The sequence below is a fragment of the Cryptotermes secundus genome, unplaced genomic scaffold (genome assembly GCF_002891405.2).
Source record: "Cryptotermes secundus unplaced genomic scaffold, Csec_1.0 scaffold2832, whole genome shotgun sequence".
In the NCBI taxonomy this organism is placed as follows: Eukaryota; Metazoa; Arthropoda; class Insecta; order Blattodea; family Kalotermitidae; genus Cryptotermes; species Cryptotermes secundus.
The window spans coordinates 18,317-33,664 of NW_019723341.1; the positions used below are offsets into that span (position 1 = coordinate 18,317).

Consider the following 15,348-nt stretch of genomic DNA (forward strand, 5'->3'; position numbering starts at 1 on the left):
AAAGAGCGAAGGAACTGTTGAAGCTGAACAGGAACCAGCTACGATGTGTGGTAGGACTACTTACAGGACACTGTCACCTCAAAGGACAAATGTCCAAACTGGGACTGAGTGATAGTCCCACCTGCGAGAGGTGTCAGCTAGAAGATGAAACAGCCACATACGTCCTGTGTGAATGAGGCATTGGCTTATTTAAGATTACGTGACTTGGGCAAGTACTTCATGGAACCAAGTGACTATTTTGACGTCCCCACGTCCAAGATCCTCCGCTTCATCCGAAGCGTCGGGTTGCTGAGGAAATAATTAAAAAAGGGGAAGCACAATAGACCTAAGGTCGCGGTGCAAGGGCCGAAAAGGCCTAACCCTCATATACTCTATTCTATTCTTGGCAAGTTAAAATCAGTCAGTCAGAAACGAATTCTTGTATGATAGGGGACGTAATCAAATCAGATCCATCTGGGGATGAAGCGATGTTCCTGCAAGATATTTGTCTTCAAGACTACACACATTCACCTTGTCGGTCTACGATCCAGTTTTCTAAATTACTGCTGACACTGATGTTGGCAATTACTGAAAATTTATATTATTATTATTAAGGGTAGAGTATTACTAATGAGGGCATGTGGTAGTGTAGTTGGTTGGAGCACTATGCTACAAGTGGGAAGGTCGTGGGTGGATTTTTTTTTTCCAATTGACCTAATCCTTCCAGCCGCACTATGGACCTGGGGTTGACTCAGCTTGCAACAGAAATGAGTAATAGGAATCTTCCTGGGGGATAAAACACTGCCGGTGTGTAAGGCTGACAAACTAACCGCCATCTTTTACTCAACTGTCTATAGAGAAAATGTGTGAGCCTGGACATTTCAAAACCCTATGGGCCTTCATGGCCTGTTACAGGGATAGCTTTGCCCTTTCTCTACTTTTACAATATTACTAACTCCTAATGTGGATAACTTGCAAAGGTTTCACTGCAATTTATTAAACAGAAGAAATTGTTGTTGATTCGGCAGTCAAGTATCTATAACCGTTCCTCGCTCACCTTCCTTACACCTTCAGCTTGCCACGTGTTGATCGACACCCCTTTCCTTCGTCCTTTTTCTGTTGTTGGGTGCTAGTAAGCTTAACTGGCGTTCGATTACAATAATTAAGGGTTCAATTTAGGAAAGAGTTGTAAAGGTGATGGGTAACTAGTTCAGCTGTTGGTAGAGCTGGGATTCTTCCTCAGAGCGTTTGGCGGGGCATTGCTTAGGCAAGGAAGGTATAAACACGATGCTACCTTTGCAGTGAAGCACTGTGATAATTTATTAACACTTTTATTCGCTTGATAGCACACACAGTTAATATATCTACTTGTATATAAGTACTTATCTAGCTTCAGTCCTGGTACACCAGAAGTTATCAGACTAGTTTAAGTAAACACTTTGGCTTGTCGAATTTAGGCTTTTGTCTAGAACAGTGGGGTTACAAATTTTGCATCTAAATCTCCTGCAAACAAGAAGGTGACTATGTCCCACTGGCTTGACTACCTGCTACGACAATTAATTCTTTTGTAGTAATGTTTCTAATTGTACCTAAAACTAGTCTGTGGCATTGGTGCAGTTAGAAATCGGAATTCCAAGTGAGCAGCTGACAAGAGTGGAGTTTCGGGATATTCACCGGATAGCAATGACGTGCACGTGGGAAGCTGAAAAATCCCCACTGTTAGAAGCATTTGCTAGAGAACAGCTGTTGAAGAACCAACAGTCTGGAGAAAGGCTTAGTGGGTGCTGTGGTGGTTTGTGAATTGTGGAGATTAGTGGTGCCACTGAAATTGCTTGTGGTTCTGAGTGGCTAATATAAGTTGTGAATAAATCCATTCACCAATCCATATCCCGTCTATAGTCACACAACCTCAAATATGTGACAATATTATGAGCTACTGACAGCATCCTTAAATAAATAACAAACAAATAAATAAATGTATTCATTACTTCAAGAAATTTATGAATAGGTTAAGAGGGAACCACTGTACTTTCTCAATGAATTCCATACAGCTGGACGAGAATCACTGCAATACCCCTGCACGCAACCCTTCATATTTGCTGATGTACGTGTATTTACTGTTCAGAACGGTATAAAACTGGAGTTTCTTTTTAAATTTTTTCTGAATACACCATTAGGAATATCAGACAGGACTGGAGCTTACTACAATACATCACCTTCTTGTCTCTGCTGAAGTACACCATTAGGAATATCAGACAGGACTGGAGATTACTACAATACATCAGCTTCTTGTCTCTGCTGAAGTTAAGTTCTTGAGCAAAAATAAAAACGCATAAACAAAAATACAGAAGCAGTATTAGATGTATGTAAGAAAGTAAAAGGTGAAGTTTTACCTGTGCTAAACTAATTAAGAACAATGCCATGGGGGAGTTTATGTATGGATCCATTTTTTTCCTTGATCTTGGAACTAGTTTAAGGAGAGCAGTCAGCTTCATGCCCCAGTCGTTTTACCCCTGGAGAGAGAGACCCCAGTACACAGTGAGTAGGAAGCTTGCTGGCCACCAGAGCCAGTATGGATGACATGGAGGAGAGGAAATTCACCTTAACGGTAATCAAATTCTGACTCTTCTGTCATCCAGCCCGTCGCGTCTCTATACCGACAGCGATGTCCCAGCTCACATGCTGTTTGCCTGAAGAGTATTAAACTAGGATTTAGATTTTGAGCCAATCACTTCTTTGGCCATGGTAAGATCCAAAGATGGGGCCAAGTAGAGACTGTGGTGAGTGGGGCCCACAAGGTGGATGTCTCTTTTCTAAATCTGGGTATGACCCTTCTTACTAAATTTTAGTTTTGGTGGTTCTCTTTCATTTACTCACCTTTGCCAACCCCCCCCCCCTTTTTGTATATACAGTAACACTTGGTTATAGCAACATCGGTTTCTGCGACACCTTGTCTATTGCGTCAAATATTCAATGGTACGAACTAATTCCTCATAAAGCAACTGTTTTTATACCTTGCTTAGTACGACATGCACAAATGCATCAACCTCGTATGTAACGTCATTTTCATTCCGGAATTTCTCTGATATCGTGGGAGAGTTCGATGTGTCTGCCCACCCTCACTTTCTCTACTTGCTGACGTGACTGTCCTGGAAGAATATGACCGGGGGTCGCAAGAGCAGCGTGGGTTTTATGCGAAAACAAGGGTGTGGGGGTGGGACTGCGTGAATAGTGCAAGAGGACGCAGCAGATTGTTAACTGCATTCCTTTCCTAGAATCTCGTCTAACAGGACCTCACATTGTCTACTTACCCTATAATGTTCCTGCCTAAACACAGAGAAGTGCAGTAGCAAAAACATGGCAATGAAAAGGAAAGTTTTAAGCATTGAAGAGAAAGTTAAAGTGATTCGTGAAATATTGTGTGTATTGTCAGTGAAAAGCGCTGTAATATGTCTTTGATATTACACATTTGGGCACTTCCACGTTAATGTTACGTTAGTCTGTACTTAACTACGTATTTCACTAAAAAATGCAACATTTTAACTCGGTTTTTGGTAGATTTTTACGTGACTAACATAAGGCTACTGTGGAAGTGCCCATTTCAGTTACGACGACATTCGTTTATAACGACACTATTTTTAGGTCCCTTTGATGACGTTATAACCAAGTTCTACTGTATATTGCTTTCTGGAATGTGATGACATGTAGTCTTGCAGAAGTTTATCAAAGGTTCAGAGATAGTGCCATCATTTTCAGGGCCGAAGAGGAAGGCATGGAAGCAAGCAGACTAAGCTCTACTCTCCTTCCTGTTTGCTCACCTTACTCTTCGACCTTGAAGGTGGAGAGCGAGATGTTCCTCTTAATCCTCACCACTGCCTGGTCAGCATACAATACTCCTTACCCAGTTGCAAAGACAACATTCTGTTGAAGTAAATAAAAATAGAATGATACAAGACAAAAACAGACTCCGTGATTTTAGTCCGCAAGCGAACTATACTGACAAGAAAGAAAATGTGTTGTCAAGAAAGTAAGGATGGAAGGATTATGGAGATATATGATGAGAAATTTGCAAAACCAGTAAATGAGCATGGAATTTGGAAAATCAGAACTGAACAAGAACTGAGGGTGAAGCATAATACCCCTGATCTGGTAGCAAATACTAATACAGAGAGACTGAAGTCGCTGGTGAATGTGATTAGATCAGAACAAACAGAAGTTTCTCTACTTTCAGGCTAAAAATTACCTTCTATTTACAAACCTACTCCTGCTTAGTATTGAGGTTAAGGACGTGTGAAGCTTTATCTCCATGGCTCCATATACTTCCATGGCACCACATATAACTCCATGGGTAAGTTCAATTTACAACAGTAAAACACATGATGTTGATTCAAGTGTTATTACAAGGTGGTTCAAATATGACCGGGACTGATTTTTTTTTTAAACCAAAATTTCCAAACACTTACTTGCACACGTCAGTCTTCAACGTACTCCCCTCCAGAGTGAACACATTTTTTCCAACGCTCTGGAAGCATCCTGATGCCCTTTCAAAAAAGTCTTGTGGTTGGCGGAATAGTCACTCCTGAACATTCTGGATGGCGGCGTCGTCCACGAACCACATGCCTTGCAAGTCTGATTTGAGCCTTCCAAACAGGTAGAAATCACTTGGTGCCAAACCAGGACTGTACGGCAGATGTGTCAGAAGGTTCCATTTCAATTTCTGGAGGGCTTCCATTCTTGTTTTGGTCATATGGGGGCATGAATCGTCTTGAAGGAAGGCTACACGCTTTCCACCTCTCTTCCGCTTGGATCGGATCTTTTCCTTCAAGTCTGTTGCCCGGAGGTCTGAGTAATAAGCTGCATTGACTGTTCTGGCATCTGTCAGAAAGTCTACATGGATAACACCTGCTCGTCCTAGAAGAACGTTGCCATTACTTTTCCTGCTGAACGTCTCCTCCATGTTCTCTTGGGTTTGGGAGAACTGGTTTACCGCCACTCGCGTGATGATTGCTGGAACTCGGGAATGAAGTAGTGCACCCATGTTTCATCGGTGGCTCCAAGTTCCTTGATAGTGATGCGCCTATTCTCATGAATATGTGCGTCTGCACGATCAACGTTTGGCTTGGTGACGGATGTTCGCAGCTGACAATCATGCGGTTCATTCTCCACATGATGTGCCCTCTCCGAAGCACATACACCACTCAAACACATGGGTCCATGAGAGACACTCTTCCCCATACTGTTGTTGGATTCTGTAGTGAATTTCAGTGGACGGGACGTTTTCTCCAATGAGGAATTTGATCACAATGCGTTGTTCCACGCTCCGCGGTACCTTCTCTACGCTCATCCCTCTAGAAACTCCCAGACAGCACTGAACAGGTTCTAACCATAACAGGAGGGAGAGTGGAGGTTGTGGCTACAATCCCTAAAAGGTCGCACAGCTGCTGCGCAGTGCGGCTTGTTTATAAAAAAAAGAAACTCAGTACCTGTCATATTTGAACCACCTAGTATTTACATTATTATATTAATGAATATAACTTCACAAAATATTAACAGATATCAGGTACTTATAAGATTAAAATATGACACCAGTTACAGATGACAGAACGACACACTAGCTATCCAATTTGGTTTTACATTAATCTTTTAATGGATTACAGAAAGTACTTTTGTACCCTTCAATAAGGTTTGGGACAAATAATTTTACTTCATAAAATACCACTAATGAAAAAATGGATGAATATCTCCTCTTCTCTAGTGCTGAAAAAAAATACACAGTGAGGTGTGAAAACTGTTTTAGGAGCCGAGCTCACAGATTGACCTTATCCTTTCCCCTTGCATGGGGCTCACTGCGGACTGCTTTGTGTGGAGTTCCAACTCTTTCCTGCCAAATCTTCATTTTCAGTCCATTCATTGTCAGTGCAAACCTCCAGATGAATTTCCTCTCAGCAATTTGAGAAGTATTGCGCTTCCATTCAACAAAACTTTTTGCAGATGGCTGAGGTTGCCTTGTGGGAGCCTGTGTGACTTGCACTGTGTCAGGGAACAGAGGGCACAGATGTTTGTGTTCATGGCAAGGTGCCCCAAGCTTGCCAATCATTCCTGAACTGCCAGAAGGTACAGTTCCATTCTTGCTGGGACTTGCTAGAATACGCACATTGACGTGGGTGGCTCTGGGATGTCCATCCCTGTAAAGTCACAGCAGAGTCATGGTGAGGAAACAGAACCATCAGCAGCAAAGCAAAATAAATGTGAAGTTAAGAAATTTCCATGTTTCATCACACAACTTACACCATTTTTTCCAAAATTTCAAAGAAAAAATTTGATGCATGATTTATGACAATGTCTACTGCAAAAAATATCACCATTTTCATAATATGATTATTTTTTATGGTGAGGAGTTGTTAGCCCCACACCCAACCCCCAAACTGGAGGATCACCCCTTATTGGCTGTCTGTGACTGCTTATTCAATATATTCGCAGCTTCCCTCCAAAACTTTAGGGCGTCCCCTCCATCCACAACCTGAGGATGCGCCATGCCGTGGTGACAAGGGAGAATATTTGGACCAAAGAGAGATGTAGTGGAAGGAGGCTGGAGAAAACTGTACAATGAGGAGAGTTATAACTTGTACTCTTCTCCAAGTATAATTAGAATGATCAAGTCAAGGAGGATGAGGTGGGCAGGGCATGTAGCACAAATGGGGGAGACAAGGAATGCGTATAGTATATTGGTGGGAAAGCCAGAAGGAAAGATACCACTGGGAAGAACAAGGCGTAGGTAGGTGGACAATATTAAAATGGATCTTAGAGAGATAGGGTGGGATGGTATGGATTGAATTGATCTGGCTCAGGATATGGACCAGTGGAGGGCTCTTGTGAACACGGTAATGAACCTTCGGGTTCCATAATATGCTGGGAAATTCTTGAGTAGCTGCAGAATTGGCAGTTCCTCCTGAAGGGCTCAGCTCCGTGAGTGAGTGGGTGGGTGGGTGAGTGAGTGAGTGAGTGAGTGAGTGAGAGTGAGTGAGTGAGTGTGAGTGAGTGAGTGTGAGTGAGTGAGTGAGTGAGTGAGCAAGAGAAGAGTACTGTGATGTGAGAAGGAAAGGAAAAAGGATTCATAAGAAGAAAAAGATTATGAAAAACAACTTAAATTGCTACAAAAATGTGATACTAAAATGACAGATGGAAGTTATACAAGCAAGTGAATAGAATGAGGGATGGCTTCCAGGCTAAAGCATTGAGTTGCAGGATTACAGATGGTAACTCTCTCTCAGATAAAGCTGATATCCTGAATAAATGGAAGGAGCATTTTCCAAATCTGTATGATATGACAGAGGATAAATTGGAAATGCCCCCACAGTGGACAGTACCATCTACTGATGAAGTTGAAGAAATACCATTACCTACCATGCAAGAAATGAATTTTACAGTTTTAATACATTAAGGACTGGCGATTTAAATATTTAAATCACCCTGGGGCTGCCATTATTAAACCTACTATCCTAACTTGTGCACTGTTCACTTTAAAAATCAATATAAAATCTCCTAATTAATTTTATGAACTAAAATTTTTGGAGAACACTTTCCAATGCTCCTTGAAGTGCTTGAGGAATCATTCCCCTTTGTGAAGTGGCATTACACAGAACTTGCAAATGCAGACATACTCCTTTTTTTGTGAACTGTGCAAATACGGCATTGCCTAGAAGGATGCTTCACCTTCGAATGTTCACCCTTCACAATTTTCACAAGGGTATGTTTCCGCATATCACCAAAGAGTCGCCCTGGGGGTCCACATGAGGCCAGCGTGGGGTTGGAGTTGATAGGCCCGGACACACTAAGTCTGTGTCTGACTCTGGTTCTGCCGCCACCATCTGTTCTGTAGCCCAGGCCTTTGCCACTTTCATCAGAAATGCTTTGTATTTCAATTCTGAATCAGGGTTTAAATTTCTGTGATTTTTTTAAATTTTTTACTGTCCCCACAATGTTATTACCCACATTACTGTCGGAGCTACTGTCAGTTTTACTGTCTGTGGCCACAATTCTTTGTTCTCCCCTGTCACTGCTACTCTCTGAATTACCATGACTACAGTCTCATAACACAGGTCAGCTAGCTCATCAGAGAAAAATTTGTCCTTGATCCATACTCCACCACTAACTACTGGCTGATGCATACAGCTAGAAGCAAAGCAAAGCATTTTCCTTTATAGTGGGTTAAGCTAACAGCAAGGTCAAGTTACTGACTGCTAGGTAAACATTCCGGAGTTTTATTGCAGAGTATTCACTGAGTTGGGTGGCGCCAGAGCAATGTATAGCGTGTTACAACCTAACATGACCCAAAATCATGATATCATGTGACCAGTCCTCAATGTGTTAAAATTGAAAAATAACACAGCTTCAGGACCAGGACTGCATGCCGAACTTTTAAAAGTAGACGAAATGAGTCTCATAGACTATGGAAGGCAATTCAAAAGGTGTGGAAAAAGGAAATATTTCCCAGTCAGTGGGAAGAGGGGTTAATATGCCCTATCTACAAAAAGGGAAAAAGAAAAGATCAAATAATGTGTGAAAACTATTGTGGTATTTCTTTGCTAAACACAGCATATAAAGTATTCTCAGTTGTGCTATTTCAAAGACTACAACTAACTGCAGAAACAAGTGCCGGAAATTATTAGTGTGGGTTTAGGCCTGGAAAGTCCATTTCAGACCATTTTCATTCAGTCAGACAATTACTGGAAAAAGTGGAAGAATATGGAGTTACACGTACTAGATGTCTGTAGATCTTAAAGCTGCCTATGACAGCTCTGATAGAGCTGGGCTCTTCAAGGCTATGGAGGAATTTCATGTCCCCAGAAAACTTACATGTGTAGTGGATCCTATTCTCAAAACTGTAAGCTGCAGAGTTAAAAAATTTAATGGAAAAACTGAATTTTCTGAGACTCACACAAGGATGTGCCTTGTCATGCCTTCTGTTTAATCTAGCCACAGAGAATGTTGTAAGAGAGACCAGTCTGGATATAAGAGGTACCATACTCCATAAAACTCTACAGATATTAGCATATGCTGCTGACGTTATTATTGGTAGAAATGAAAGAATAATCAAAGAAGCACACACAAAGGTCAAGAAAGCAGCATTACAAATGGAGTTTATCCATTAATGAAGATAAAACTAAATTTATGGAAGTTAGCAGTAATAAAACCAAAGAGAAGCATAACATAATAGACAACAAAAAGTTAGAGAATTTCAATATCTTGGGTCCACAGTCACCTGTGATGACAACATTGATGTGGAAATTAATCACAGAATAACAATGGGAAATAAATGTTATTATGGAATGCAGAATTTACTACAATCAAAACTTCTAAGATACTAAATGTAGAATATACAAGCTGTGTCCCAAAAGTCATGAAATATATATATATATATTTTTTATTTATTATATCGGTACAAAGTGTTAATATTCTTCAAAGTACTGTTCATGAAGATGTACACATTTTTTCCACCGACTCTCCCATGCCTGGTACGCCCCCTCAAAGACCTCGACGGGAACCTCATTTAAAGCTGTTGTGACGGCCGCTTGGACAGCCTGAATGCTTTCAAAATGGCGTCCTTTGAGTGCAGTCTTCATCCTCAGGAACAAAAAGAAGTCGGCCAGAGCTAGGTCGGGGCTGTAGGGTGGCTGTGGCAGCGTTGCCACGTGGTGCTTCACCAGGAACTCACGGACGAGCAGAGACGTGTGGCTGGCCGCATTGCCATGATGCAGCCGCCAGTTAGCGGAGATGTCTTCACACGCGGATGACCATTTTCCTTAATCTTTCTAGAATATCTACGTAATAGGAAGCACTGACGGTCTGTCCTTGGGGTAAAAACTCTTTGTGGACCACACCCTTGGCATCGAAAAAGACGATGAGCATTGTTTTCACTTTGGATTTGCTCATCTTCGCCTTCTTCGGTTTCGGGGAAGCTGAGGTGTACCATTCAGCACTCTGCCATGCCCCGTAGGCTTGCTTAAGCAGTTTGAGTTTCGGCAGCTTTTTTGTTGAGCTTTGTGCAGAACTTGACCGCCCAATGCTGTTCGAAAGTAACCGCCATCGCGAGCCATGACGTGGTCACAAAACACATGTGCACTAAATCAGCGATACTGACGCCTCCGATGCTCGAGCAGACTGACCTTGGGCGTGCTGTGAAGCTAAAAGCCTCCCCCTCCTAACCCAACCAGTTAAAGCGCACTCCGACCAGTAGCAGCACGGGAAAGAAATGTATTTCATGACTTTTGGGACACACCTTGTATATAACCCTTATAGAACCTGCTGTACTTTATGGTAGTGAGAGCTGAACACTCGCTAATTTGAATGAGGATAAAATGAAAATGTTTTAAAGAAAAATTCCATGGCCCAAGCTATGTAAATGGAGTATGGAGAATAAAATATAATGATGAATTATATAAATTATTCAAAGAACTAAATATAGTGCAGTCAAAAATAAACAGACTCAAGTGGCTAGGGCATATCAGAAGGATGGATGAAAGTTTGCTCTGCAGGTAATTAACATTCTCCCAGCTGGAAAGCAGTAGAAAGAAAGGAAGCCAAAAATTAGGATGGCTGGATAATATAATGCATGACCTAAGAATTTTAGAAGTGACAGCTTGGTGGAAGATGACACAAGACAGGAATAATTGGGAGGCTGTTATAAAGGAGGCCAAGGCTCACAAAGGGGTGTAGCTCTGAAGGAGAACTGTCAGCTTCCTGCCTTATGTGATTTCACAAAAGTCTGTTTTATCAATATCATGAATGGTATGGAACACAAACATCATATTTTCTTTCTGTATTGCTGTGATTATCTTCTGTCAACTTTTCTGTGTCTCAAATAGATGGCAGGGACAAGAAAGTTGAATCGGCTATGCAAAGCATATCTGTAACCCAGTTCTTACGAATACTGAAGACATCTAGCATGGGAGATGTGTCAGACTTCTACTAAACATTACTGGAAGGACATCTTGTTCCATTTTGACTTGTCAGGTAAGATGCATCTTCCTTGTTTGTTACTAGCATTTAGGTAAGAGGGTTCTTCAGCATTCCAGTACTTAAGTGCTTATCAGTAATGAGAATTAATACTGAAGGGACATTAGTATGCAGTTCAGGCACTAACAACAATGGATTAAATACAGCCACAGCTCGCACAACATTCCAGATAAAAATCTTCACACGCACATACAGATATATATCAAAATCAGAAGACCTCATGATGTAGTTATAGTACATGTTACACCAACTAGTTAACTAACAGTTCATCTTTTTAGAAGCTAATGGGAAAATCACTTGTACGCGGTACAATCCAAAAGTTCCCAAAATTTGAATTTTGCAGGCAAATGGTTATAAGTACATCGAAATACCCCTAGGTGTCTCCCCACACACCCTTCTTGAATCAGTGTGGCAAGCGGCGTCAAGATGAGCGGTTGGGTTTATTATTGGTGAACGTACTTCCACTGTTGTGTTTCCGTGAGATTGCAGTTTTGCAATGGCTGACCTGAGAGAGCAGTGTGTCTGTATACAGTTTTCTTTTAAACTTGGGAAAACAGCTGCAGAAATGCACCAAATGTTGAAGCAAGCTTTTGGTGACAAAAGTTTAGGCCAGGCACAAACCTGCGACTGGTATAAGCATTTCAAAAATGGCCGAACATCGACTGATGATGACGATCATTCGGGACGGCCGTCAACTGGCACCAAACCAGAAAATGTTGCAAAAGTTAGGAGTCTGATTCTGCAAGATCGTAGACTGATCATCCAAGACCTCTGTAACACCTTGGGACTAAGTTATGGTACATGTCAACGAATTTTGTCAGAGGAATTGAACATGAGGAGGATTACAGTGAAGTTCGTGCCACAACTGCTGCAAAATGAACAGATGCAGCATCGCTTGGAAGTCTGAAGGGAACTTCAACAACAGCTTCAAGAGGATGCAAACTTTCTTTTGAATGTCATCATTGGTGACGAAAGTTGGGTTATGGCTACAACCCTGAAAGTAAGCAGCCATCATCGCAATGGAAGAGCCCTTCTTCACTTTGGCCAAAAAAAAAAAAAACCCGACAAGTCAAGCGCAACATTAAGTCCATGTTGATCTGTTTTTTTGATATTGACAGGATTTTTCATTAGGAATTCGTCCCTCCTGGTCAGACAGTCAATAAAGAGTTCTATTGCGATGTTCTAAGTCATATGAGGGAGGACATGAGGAGAAAATGTCCAGAGAAGTGGTGCACAAACAACTGGGTACTCCATCATGACAACTACACAACCGCATACAGCTTACATTGTGCAGGAATTTTAGGCTAAAAACAAGACGGCAGTTGTTCCCCACCCATTGTACTTGCCAGATGTAGCTCCATATGACTCTTTTCTCTTCCCCAAGATGAAAATCAAGTTGATGGGGCGAAGATTTGATACAGTTGAGGAAATTCAAGCGGAAATGCAGACGGTACTAAACACCTTAACAAAGAAAGACTTCCAGGATGCATTTCAAAAGTGGTAGAAACATCGGGATCGGTGTATGTGCTCCCAAGGGTAAGACTTTGAAGGTGATGGTGCAGAATAAGATCCAGGTATCACGTAATAGTTTTTATTAATATATTTTGGGAACTTCAGGATTGCACCACATATACAGATTAAGTTCATTTTCCCACTAACTTCCAAAAAAGTTGAACCTTTAGCTCCTTACTTGGCATAACACAACCCAAAACTACATCATGAGGTGTGGTTCACTCAGCATGCCAGCAGCCATTTATGCTTTGTTCAACATTATCCTTGAACTGCATATAGGAAGTGTAGTATACATGAAGAAACATACCCTACTATTTTATACATGTAAGATGATGTATAAAAAAACTCTTAAACATAGAAGGTTAAAAATAAGCAATACCACATATTTAAAGTATAATGTAAGATGGTTCTCAACAGAATTTGTTAAGCATCCGAAATGTTCTAAAGCATGTACAACAGCTGGACATTAATCTTGACCTAAAGTTAATTTGTTACACAAAAACATACATTCCTGCAGATGACATTGAAAATGTTGAAACAAGGTCAGTAAACAGCAAACACAAATGTCTTTTAATTCATGGTACAGAATAAATGATGATAAATAATTTTGACTTATTGAATTTACTTGGATTTAAGACTTCCCCTAATTAAAACATCCATTGGACATGTTCCTCAGATATCTTGAAACAGTGTATTCAGTCACTTATTTTTAAAACTGTCAAAACTATTTATTGACTGGATAATTTATAAAAAAAAATACTTTAAAACCTGAATTAAATTTTTCTCTATGACTGGCAAATAATAATCATTCTGGGTATTCATTTCAATTCCATCAGAACTTCTCACATCATTCCTGAAATACAACTACCACTTCAATAGGTGTACACATAACATTAACACACCTAGACAGCTGTGACAATCCTGAGCCTCCCTGGTATGCATGGTATCTGTCACAGTTTCCTTGGCTTGGATGAAAGGTAGGACTACTGCCTGCAGCAGCTTCAGTTCCATCCTGACTCCCAGCTGGTTCCATATACTGAAACAAAGCACACTTATGAAAATGTAAGGTTTATGACCTTGTCCAAGTGTTTGAACACAATCAGAGTAGTACAAGGTGAGGGTAAAAATTAAATGCAAATTTACCTCTCTGATTATCCATGCATATGCATTCGGGAGTGGAGAGACAGCTCCATTGTTTCTTCACCTTGGAAACTAGATGTAGGTGAGTGAGCACCTTCATGTCATGGCCAATTTACCACAGGGAAATGAAACCCCAGTGGGCCCCAGAGTTGATCTAGACATGGCAGCAGAGAGGAAAATCTTGGTACCTACCAGGAATCAAACACCAATTCTCTGGGCATCCAACTAATAGCCCAATCATTACACTGGCCAAGCTATCCTGGCCCCAGTAGCTGGTACCACAGTGTCCAACTACACAGCACAGTATAGTGTATATATAGAGTTTGTCTGTCACAGCAGGAGGAGAAAGACAGAGACAGTTTTAGGACACCCAGAGTCATGAGTCCTGTGGGACTTGGAACGAAGAATGAATGTGCTGGTGAGGGGAGAGCACCAATTTATGAGAAACAGATTTAGATGCTTCAAGTGTTGAGGCTACTTGATACTATCTTAATCACTGCATAGCAGTTACAGTTCTTGTGGTGTGAGGCAGATTTTGTTTCCAGCAGTGGAACTTTATGACACCTCCCATTGTTTCTACATCATTCCTAATACTGAAGGTTGTAGGAATGTATGGCCTAGAAATAAAAATTATTTCAGTTTAACTTTCCGATGGTGATATGTCATTTAACACTTTTCTTCTTCTTCTTTTTAGAAACAAGTAAAGCACATCACATTCATTTTCAATTTCAATTTTCTTGACCAAAGAGATACTCTGTGCTTACTGTGTGCCTGTCCTAGTGAGAACACTGGTGAAGAATGTAACTATAATTCAAATACTAATGACAACTAACGCTAATGTGAGATGCAAAGAAAGGTCTTTATAAGTGGTTCAATTTAAGGGTTTGGTTTGGGGGGGGGACAACAAAGCAGTTATCATAACTGGAATTTCTGAATACATAAAAAATGTAATTCAGATATTTATGGACCCTGACAAGGGTAGTGATTTTCTCTCCCCATTTGCGTCTGGACCGATTCTGGGTAGAAACAAGCCACCTTTCCAATCGAATTTGGAGCTTTTCTCCAGAGGTAAAGTAGTCATGGCATGAAGATGACCACACACCACCAACTAATACCAAAGATAAGAAAGAATGCAGCTGTACTTTCCCTTCACAATACATCTTACTAGTGTGGTACTAATTAAGTACAGGGATAACTTTACATTTTTGTAGAAGCGTAGAGAAACCTACAGTAAGTCCATATAGGTAAACATTGTCTCATAAATTTCCTATCCAAAATGGTCTAAAACAAGATGTTTTATCACCACTACTTTTAAATTTTGCTTTAGAATATACCATTAGAAAAGTCCAGGATAACCAGTAAAGTAAAAGTAAAGGTATCCCTGTAACAGGCAGTGGAGGCCCACAGGCTTGTGAGATGTTGAGGTTCCCACATTTTCTAGAAAACTGGCTCACAGATGGCGACAAGGTTGTCAGCCTTACGTGCCGTTTGCCCTTTACCCCCAAGAATATTTCAAGAATATTCCTGGTACTCATTTATCTTAGAGGCTGAGTCAACCCCAGGGCCATAGTGCAGCTGGAAGGATTAGGTCAATTGGGAAAAATATCCAATGACCTCATCGGGACTTGAAACCGTGACCTTCAGGTTTGCAGCATAGTGCCTCAACCAACTACGCTACTGCGTGCCCCCGCCATGAAAAAC

At 41.0% G+C, this 15,348-nt stretch overlaps 1 protein-coding gene across 1 annotated transcript; it reads right to left on the bottom strand.

The window, feature by feature from the left end:
- Window positions 1-5,595: 5,595 nt before the first annotated feature.
- On the bottom strand, window positions 5,596-14,600 carry LOC111861886. Its single transcript, XM_023846832.2, has 3 exons — window positions 13,651-14,600; window positions 13,410-13,543; window positions 5,596-6,164 (listed from the first exon to the last, which is right to left on the bottom strand). The coding sequence occupies exons 2-3, from the start codon at window positions 13,538-13,540 to the stop codon at window positions 5,786-5,788; spliced, it is 510 nt and encodes a 169-aa protein (XP_023702600.1). The 5' UTR covers window positions 13,541-13,543; window positions 13,651-14,600; the 3' UTR covers window positions 5,596-5,785.
- Window positions 14,601-15,348: the final 748 nt, after the last annotated feature.

Bases quoted from the DNA above. Each gene is read 5' to 3' on its own strand.
- LOC111861886 (XM_023846832.2), bottom strand. From the start codon at position 13,540: ATGGAACCAGCTGGGAGTCAGGATGGAACTGAAGCTGCTGCAGGCAGT. The intron at 6,165-13,409 runs GTGTGTTAATGT...GTGACTTTACAG, and splicing joins GGATTGTCACAGCTGTCTAG to GGATGGACATCCCAGAGCCA.